Source organism: Carya illinoinensis, chromosome 10 (assembly GCF_018687715.1).
Source record: "Carya illinoinensis cultivar Pawnee chromosome 10, C.illinoinensisPawnee_v1, whole genome shotgun sequence".
Taxonomy (NCBI): domain Eukaryota; kingdom Viridiplantae; phylum Streptophyta; class Magnoliopsida; order Fagales; family Juglandaceae; genus Carya; species Carya illinoinensis.
Window position 1 is genome coordinate 10306226 of NC_056761.1, and position 8899 is coordinate 10315124.

General features: G+C 37.8%; 2 protein-coding genes across 5 annotated transcripts; one reads left to right on the forward strand and one right to left on the reverse strand.

The window, feature by feature from the left end:
• LOC122279163 (U-box domain-containing protein 35-like) lies at nt 1-2029 on the forward strand. 2 transcript variants are annotated; one of them, XM_043089550.1, is made up of 4 exons: nt 1-674; nt 1265-1383; nt 1473-1591; nt 1708-2029. In XM_043089550.1, the coding sequence occupies exons 1-4, from the start codon at nt 281-283 to the stop codon at nt 1937-1939; spliced, it is 864 nt and encodes a 287-aa protein (XP_042945484.1). In that variant the 5' UTR covers nt 1-280; the 3' UTR covers nt 1940-2029. The 2 variants fall into 2 exon arrangements, with proteins under 2 accessions (XP_042945484.1, XP_042945485.1); XM_043089551.1 differs by having other exon boundaries at nt 1476-1591.
• A 1136-nt stretch (nt 2030-3165) lies between these two features.
• On the reverse strand, nt 3166-7758 carry LOC122279162 (serine/threonine-protein kinase D6PKL2-like). 3 transcript variants are annotated; one of them, XM_043089546.1, is made up of 3 exons: nt 7424-7758; nt 5453-6522; nt 3166-4194 (listed from the first exon to the last, which is right to left on the reverse strand). In XM_043089546.1, the coding sequence occupies exons 2-3, from the start codon at nt 6415-6417 to the stop codon at nt 3318-3320; spliced, it is 1842 nt and encodes a 613-aa protein (XP_042945480.1). In that variant the 5' UTR covers nt 6418-6522; nt 7424-7758; the 3' UTR covers nt 3166-3317. The 3 variants fall into 3 exon arrangements, with proteins under 3 accessions (XP_042945480.1, XP_042945481.1, XP_042945482.1); XM_043089547.1 differs by lacking the exon at nt 7424-7758 and adding an exon at nt 7246-7400; XM_043089548.1 differs by lacking the exon at nt 7424-7758 and adding an exon at nt 6939-7039.
• Nucleotides 7759-8899: the final 1141 nt, after the last annotated feature.

Sequence of the window (8899 nt, forward strand, 5' to 3'; positions counted from 1 at the left end):
AACAAAAATGCCTGCGTACGGGATCAGATGTTGAAGGCGCCAACCAAGGAGAATTCCAAGCAGAAAAAACTGATCAACCCCTTTTCGTGGCTAACTCATCATTGGTAGTAACAGTTTTAAAGGGACCGAGGCTACAAAGATTCAAAGTTTGAGAAAGGTCACCGGCCGGATATTGCATGAAGTTTCCAATCCCATCAATATTCGTGCTTTCTGTCTTCCTAAATTACTGTTTCGGTTCCTGAAAACAATGTTATCGCAAGTGTTTTGACCTTAAAATTAAATGATGTCAGTCTCGGCCGAGAAGACAGAATTGCTTTCCTCCATTAATGGAACAGTAAGCGGTGGATACGAGGAGCAGTTCAACAGATCATATAGCTGCGCGACCGTGATGGAGGAGGAGGAGGAGGAGGAGGAGGAAGATGGTGAGAGTTCGAGTGACTTCTTCGAGATAAACCGTGGATTACTCCTTGGAGATCAAGAGAACGACTACGAGGCAAGTTTGTTTTCTTTTGATTTTCAGACCTGGAACGACTGTGTCTTTGTGGCAGTCGGCAACACGGAGTCGAGCTCGAGCATGGGTGCGCTGGCGTGGACCCTGAACCGCCTTGTTAGCCCCTCCACCGTGCTTCGCCTCCTGCACGTCTTCCCGGTTATACGCTACATTCCAAGTCCACGTAAGACCTCTCTCTCTCTCTCTCTCTCTCTCTCTCTCTCTCTCTCTCCAGATAGCTGTCCTGCAGTCCTGGTCAAACCAGTGTCTCGGAAAATCATGTGACGTTTAACTCGAGTTTGAATTTAATTTTATTGGTTGAAACCTGCAAAGTTGAAAGTTGTACTGAGGCCATTTTTTTTTTTCATCAAGATGCATAGATCAAGGGAAGATCAGCAAGTGCAGTTAAGCTTTCTCTGCACCAGAAAAACATTTTCTACCTGTACAAATACTTTTTCCATTGAGATTTAAATGCTCTTGTGACCAAGTCTCTCGCACTCTCTTTTAAAAAAGTAGAACAGAAAAACGTTTATTTATTTATGTTTATGTAGGTCACGTGTTTTTTTAAATGGAATACGCGGGTCTTACATATCATATCTAGTACTATTCTTCCTTTTAAGGGCTTAGATCATGCCTGACCTTAGAATGGCATGGAGTTTGCCATTTATTGCCTCTGAGGATGTGGCCAAGCCTGAGTTCAAGATTATCATCAATTTATATATATAAACACACACATTAATTCATATTTTAGTGAATATTTCCTTGTGATGATAGTAGGACCGCTTCCAAGGAGTAAAGTGAAGCCGGAGCTGGTGAAGAACTACGTGATGCAGGAAAAAGGCAAGAGGAGGAAGCACCTCCAAAAGTTTCTTGATACATGCTCTGTTTCAAAGGTAAAGGTCTTGGACCAAACTTCAATAATAACAGCTTTATATGACTTCATTTAAGGTTAAATTCTAAGTTCTGTTTTATGAAAATGAAGCAGGTAAAAGTAGATGTAATGCTGGTTGAAGGTGATAACATCACAAAGGCTATCCTGGACCTTATTCCGATTCTCAATATCAGAAAACTAGTGCTTGGAACCACAGAATCAAGTCTAAGGTACCATATCAATGTTAACTACCCAACAGTAACAACAACGGTTTCAGAAACTTCCAATTTTCAAAGCATTTTCTTGGTTATGACTTGTAATTATGCCGTTAATATGAATTTGAAAGGAAATCGGAGTCAAAAAGAGGAAATGGGATTGCTGATCAGATCCTTCACAATGCACCCGAAACCTGTGAGATTAAGATTGTCTCCAGGGGGAAGGAAGTCATCGACCGGATGATTGTGTGGCCCTCTCCAAGCAGCAATACCAGCAAGTCTAAATCCATGAGAGAAGGAGAAGAAGATAAACCCCATGCTTCCTTCTTGTGCATGTGTTTTAACTTTAAGACCCCTGTTTAGGTACTTTTTTGTACATACTTCAATATAAACTGAATCCAACTCGGACATGAGGTTAGAGTTGACCTTAAATGAGCTTAGATCTTTTGTATATATATATATAGAAAGGGACAGTATCCTCAGTTTTATAGATAACTTTCACTTATGGCAGATGAATACCATATACAAACAGGGAAAGATTTTGGGAGTTATATAAATCCCAAAACCAAAGCTTTCGCAAAAACTATGCATCCTACAATTAGGCTATTGAAAAATAAATAAAACTAAGGTAATTATCTGCCTTAAAAAAAAAAAAAAAAAAAAAAAAGAATCAGTGTCCAAAGCAAGGTAGACCCAATCTATCTTGAATGTATAAGCCAATGATATGGCCTGAAAGTTGTAAAATGCGGAAAAAAGAGCCATCTATCCTAGCTACCCCACATTTTCTAAGCTATCTACTACTTTATTTCCCTCTCTACATATATGGTTGATATCAAAAGATAGGTAAAGTCCATGCCATTCAACACAATATGATTAAGATAAATCTATTACAAAATGTGTCTACAATTATGTAGAGTAATAAAAAGAAGACTTAAATGGCACGAATCCGAATAATCCAGCACGAATTCAAATGACTCGAACTTTACTAAAATGTAAATTATTCAGGTTGGATTAAGGTTGATTGTTTTACAACCTGAATCCAACTGACTCAGACTGAATGGCAGAAATAGCTCAGTTGGAAGCATCGGACCGAAGATCTTTGTATTGCATGTTTGAACCGATAATACAAGGATGTGACTAAAAGAGGCCTGCCGTACAACCCCAGATCTTCTAGTTCGGGGAAACCATTCTTATGTGAAGGCAATTACCATAATAATCTCTTCTAGTCCAAATTAGCTTCGACAGGATTCTATGAAGTGGTGTAATAAGCTGGATGGTACATTTCCATTCAACTTGGTATATGAAGATCCATCTAGCTAAAAAGTGAGCAGGTGCAGAAAAACAAGTCTGGGAACTCGTTCAAAGATGAAAGAGTAGATGTATTGATCTATCCATGGTTCAAACATAGCCAAAAACGAAAAACAAAACCAGACTACTCGTTGACATTATGACAATAATTTTATGATGGATGTATCGGGACAAATTGACAAGATCATTCTAAAATATTGCTGAATTCGCCATCCCTGGCTGTGGAATTGTTTGATCATTTTTAATCATGATGGAACTGTTCTCAGATTAGGCTATAATCATGCAAAAAAATAAAACCTTTCAGCTGCAATAGAAACCGTACAATTTGCTTATATCTAAGCAAAAGAACTTCATAACCACCACTACTTGTCCCTGAAATGTTCAAAACATTTCCTTTCTAATAGAAATTACAAGCAATCAATACCAGTAGACACTAAAAGAAATCAAATTCAAGATAATTATCTGAACCTTTCTTCTCAGGAGCAGGCATAGCAGCAGCAGCTTTTTCACTTGTTGATGCCATTGGAGCAGGTAATCTCTCAATCTCAACTGGTTTCGGAATTTCAGGCGGAGTAGCACAGCGTATCAATGCCCAATTTACACCTTCAAAGAAGGTATGCTGCTTGATCTCAGTTGCCCCTCGTTTATAGGCCAATCTATGCAGTGGTTCCTTTACAAGCAACCCCCTTATGAGATCCCTTGCAGCAAAACTGACAACCGGAGATTCAGGAAAACGAAGAGGCTGACCCACAACATTGAACAAGGTAGCTCGATTTCCTGATCCCTTAAAAGGAGTTTTACCAAACAATAACTCGTACAGAAATATTCCAAAAGTCCACCAATCAACAGCACTTCCATGACCTTCACCCTTAATGATCTCAGGTGCCAGGTACTCATGTGTCCCAACAAAAGACATAGACCGGGCATCAGTTGGCTCAGCCATGAGCTCAGGTAATGGGCTGACTTGGTTTCCTATATCATTTTTGGGTTTCCGGTCCTTCTTGGACTTGCTTGAAAAGAGACGAGGTGAGAAGCATGTTGTAGGGGCTACACAGGATGGCTGGATGCAGGAAGGCTCAACGCAAGCCGGCTGGACACAGTACACAGGATTCCTTCGTAATGGATCAGACTCCACAGATGAGGTTTTGACAAGAGTTGGACTAACAGTACAGCGGAGTGAAAGATCAAAATCAGAAAGCATTATGTGTCCATCATCCCTCACAAGGACATTTTCTGGCTTAAGATCACGGTAGACGATACCAAGCATGTGGAGGTATTCTAGAGCTAGCAGGACCTCGGCTACATAAAATCTGCAAGTTCCGTGAAATACAACAATTTTTTTTAGCAGTAAACAAATTTTATTGGTAGAAATAGACATAGCACAAATACGCGGTGCAAATACAAGTGAAATACAACAATTGTCACCATCAAGTATAGTATGAAAATCCTCAAGAAAAGTATCCTAGGAAAAAAGAAAAGAAAAGAAAAAAAATCATCCCAACATAGTACAATTATAAAAGACCAGCCCTATTTGGATTCAGAAAGCATTTCATCTAATATCATCTCATCTTATCTCATCATTACAACTTTCCCAAATTCCCACACAAAATATAATAAACCAAATCCCAGTCTTGGCTTCCAGCAATATCAACCTTCAAAATGATTGCATCCTTGTAGGTGGGGGGGAAAAAAAAAAAGCGCCACTGATTCATGATTTAACCATTGACCGTCTTAACTCTGTCTTTGAAAATAGTTTTATGATTTCACAGTGATTGTGGTTTGATACAGCTTGGGATATTTTTTTTTTTTTTTTTGGGAATCAGTAAGGAATACAGCTTGGGAATTGAAGGCCATAAAAGTCCTGATGTTTAGGTTCCAACTAAAACTTTTAACGATTCTTCTGCATGATCTGACACGAGCAATTGTTGAAGGTCCGCTACTAAACTTCATTCAAGGCTCTAGAGGAAATGACTTGGCATCATACAAGCATTACTAAAACGTTCAGATACACACGAGTCCCAAGTTCCATAAATTACAGGCAGCTTTATGGATAGAACTTAAGAGCTTTGTTTATGTAAGCTGAGTTTCACCAGTTTGGTTACCCAAAACATCCCATCTCATCTCATCTCATCATTACAACTTTCACAAATTTTCACATAAAATACAATAAACAATTCAACCTTTTCAAATTCAAAAACAAAACTAACATTAAAAAATTATATTATAACAATATCTTATTCAACTTTTAAAAAAACATATCATCTCATATGCTGTCACGTTATCCTACAATGGGGATGGGGAGAAGAATAAAAGAGAAAGGCCACACAACAGAAATAGATCAACTATAAGACACAATCTATTCCATGCTCTTATATGAGTGCCAAGGATAACTAATTCCTGAAAATAATAAACAACTTTTGCCTTTTCGAGGATTGGGTGCTTGTTTAACAACCCAAGCCTAAAGGTGTAAAGAGATGATAATAATAAGGAAGCTGAAAATGAAACTGAACATGCATGTCAACTAAAATAAAAAATTAAAAAAATTATGGTCAAGCTTGCTTAACATACTTGACAGCCTGCTCGGGGAAATGCTTCCCTGGCTGCCTCTGCCTAAGAGTGTGCAAATCTCCACCAGGACAGAACTCCATTACCAAGCATGAGAACTTATCTGTCTCAAAGTGGGTGTACAGTGTTGGAAGGAAGGGATGGTCCAGAGATTGCAGTATCTCTCTTTCTGTCTGAGCACGAAGTAGCTTTTTACGAGTTGCTAGAGACCCTTTATCCATAACCTTCATTGCAAAATAACATTTCGTTCCACTTAACTCAGACAGATACACACTGCCAATGTCCCCACAACCCAGCCTCTTCAGCAGTCTAAAATGGCCTAAACCCAAAACCCCATCTCTTGCACGAATAGCTTGGATGGCTTCCCATCTAATATCATTTGCTTTGTGAGGCTTGCTGATACTGGTGCTAAAACTGCTAGAGGTACTTTCATCGCTTACATCACTGCTTGTGCTTCCTCTACACATACTGCTCTTGCCACTCTCAACGAAATCAACGCGGTCACTAATCTTGGCACTGCCACTGGTCTTGGCAAGACTGCTGTTCCCATCACTAACTTTTGCAGAAACTGAACTGTTATTCAAGCTACCATACTCCGATGCCTTCTTTTCTTGACTGACAGAACCTTCCAGTGGGCCTCTTGTATCATTTACAGCAGAATCTACTTCTGTCGCTGCTTGCTCAAGAACCAGTAAGGAAGTACTCGAATTAAATTTATTAATGAAAGAATTGGACAACCCCTTTTTATTAGAACTTGGTGACTCTTTATTTTCCGCACCTTCACCCCTAAGTTGCTTCAATGTGTTTTGAACAGATTTCGGTACTTGTTCAAGTGCAACTGTATCAGATTTGCTTGCTTTCAAAAGCTCTAGAGCTAAAGGTGTCGGATCATTTGTTTCTACTATTTGAACACCAGCTGTTTTCTGTTGCTGTTTGGTGGAAGCTCTGACACCAGTTTTTGAGGCCATCAGATGCAACTACAGCTTTAACACCAGTAATTCTTCACCCAGTAACTCAGCATCCATTATCATCGGGCTATATCTTGCATAAGCTTCCAACATACTTCTCCACCTCTGTCAAAATCAGCATTTCATCAACTAAAGGCATCACTAATATAGATTATTGCAAACCCATCAAACTGCAAAGTGAAAAAATACATTTGGTTCGAACAACTTCTCGCTAAGATACAAAGAGAGGGTGTCCGCGGAAGTATATGACAAAGTCCATTAATAATTAAATATGTGGGCACAAATCCATTGATAAAATTTAAGCAAAAGTGGAACTATACACATCCGGCTCCCTTTCAGGTTTCACACGATCCAAACAATATCAGAAAATTAGATCAGGTGTGTAAACTTAAAAGATGAGCTAAATATGAGTCAAAATGTACATTTTTATGAGCAAAAAGTAAGATAGAAAACCCCATCAGTCAATTAAGTTTAGTTTTCCCCGGAATGAAAATAATTCAAGTACAAAGCTGCATGCAGACCTTAATTATATGATTGCTAAGGATATATCCTTGGAAGATTGTTAGTCAGCCATCTAATTCAATCTGTAGTCTCTCTTCCACCCAAATAAAGGTGAATAAACCTTAACCAAAACCAATAAGAAAATTAAAGGAAAAAACTAAAAAGTTACCAAAGGTACAAAAAATTCGAGGACCACCAAAAAGAAGCAAAGAATTATTCAGAAAGCAGCAAATCAGATAGCGCAACCTTCAAATAGATTTTAGGGAAGAACCCAAATAGATAAATCAACCACAGCCAAATACGAGAGCATGATCAGGCGCCAAATACCTCAAAATCCCGATCTCTCTCACAAAGCCATAGCCATCAGTGAAAACTCAAAACAGATCCACAAACAGAGAAAGACCCAGGTGCAAAAAGCCAGCGTAGAAGATAAAGTAAATGAAGCCCGTCAATAAAAATGAAGTGAGGCTCAAAGGGGTGGAGAGAGAAGGGGCAAAAGGAGTACCTGATTTCAAGGATCACCACTCCAGCGGCTTTCCTCCGGCTGTGAATAAAAAAAAAAAAAACACTATGCAAAGAGAAAAAGGGAGCTCTCCTGAGAGCTTGATACCGGTGTAGACCTTAGAGAGAGAGAGAGAGGAAGGATGGCCAGAAGGATAAACTACAGAGAACTATGCGTACACTACAATGGAGAACTGAGCCTCCGCATTTGGTGGATATTAGGCCGAGAGAGAGAGAGAAATGGGTCAAAGATCTGGAAGCTTGCTCCTTTATCTTTGTTTATTCGTCGCATACGAGTTTCTATTGGTTTATCACATCGTATGAGAAAGAAGTAAAGGAGCAGCCTTCGTATCCTGTCTTCTGTCTCCTGTCTAAATTTGCTGGCGGCCTTCCTATCCTTATGCAGATTACCAAAATGTCCTTATTTCTTTTTTTCTTTTTTTTCCTTTTTGTTTTGAAATGTATTTTTTTTTTTTTAATCCCTCTCATGTTTTCCATTTTCTTGAACCTTTTTTAGGAGTACAACTTCCCACTTTTTTTTATCAAACCCCATGATTACGAAAGAATCTTGTGTTGAATGGTATAGGGCATTTTCCTCAGTCCCCACCAACAAAAATATATGTTAAGTATTTATTCGGTCATGAATGAATCTAGATTAGTGTGAAACATACAAAATTCCTTATATGCTGGATCTTTCAAAAGGGGTAGAATCAAATTTAGCAATCTTAGAAACTATCATAAAGAGCAATAACTTTTCATCTTTAAATAATGTGAGATTTCACGTATCACCTATCTTTATCAATCAGTACAATGTATCACACTTCATGTGTGGATAATTCATAAAATAGTCTACGTATAAGTTTCAAATACTTGACCATGTTAGCAATTGAGTTTCAAGAGAACTTTCCTAGTTGTTTCTTTTATCTAAACTAAGTCATATTCGTGATAATTGAATAAAAAAAAGGGTCATCTTGAAGGGATACAATTTCAAAAAAGAAGTTGAGTATGAGTAAGTTTTCTTAGAGAAAAAAGAAACAAATAATCTGATTTCAAAACTATGATGCTTGTGTCTTATGAATTCTTAGAAACTTAGCTTTCAATATTACTTGCAAGAAATCAAACAACATCCAAACATGTCTCCTTCAACAATTGTAAGTACTCCAACTACATTATTTTTTCTTATTTTTTGTTTTGTTGAGGTTAGGTATGTAAGTAGGAACCTACCATGGTTGGATAGTGAATATGTTTTATCTCATCTTATTTCATCGTTACAATTTTTTACAAATTTTCACACTAAATATAATAAACAATTCAACTTTTTCAAATCTTAAAACAATAATAATATTAAGAAATAATATTATAACAATATTTTATTCAACTTTCATCTCGTCTTAACTCACTATCCAAACGGCTAATTCATCATCTAGTAGCAGTAAAACTACAATTAATCAACTATACTCCACTAGGGATATATATACAA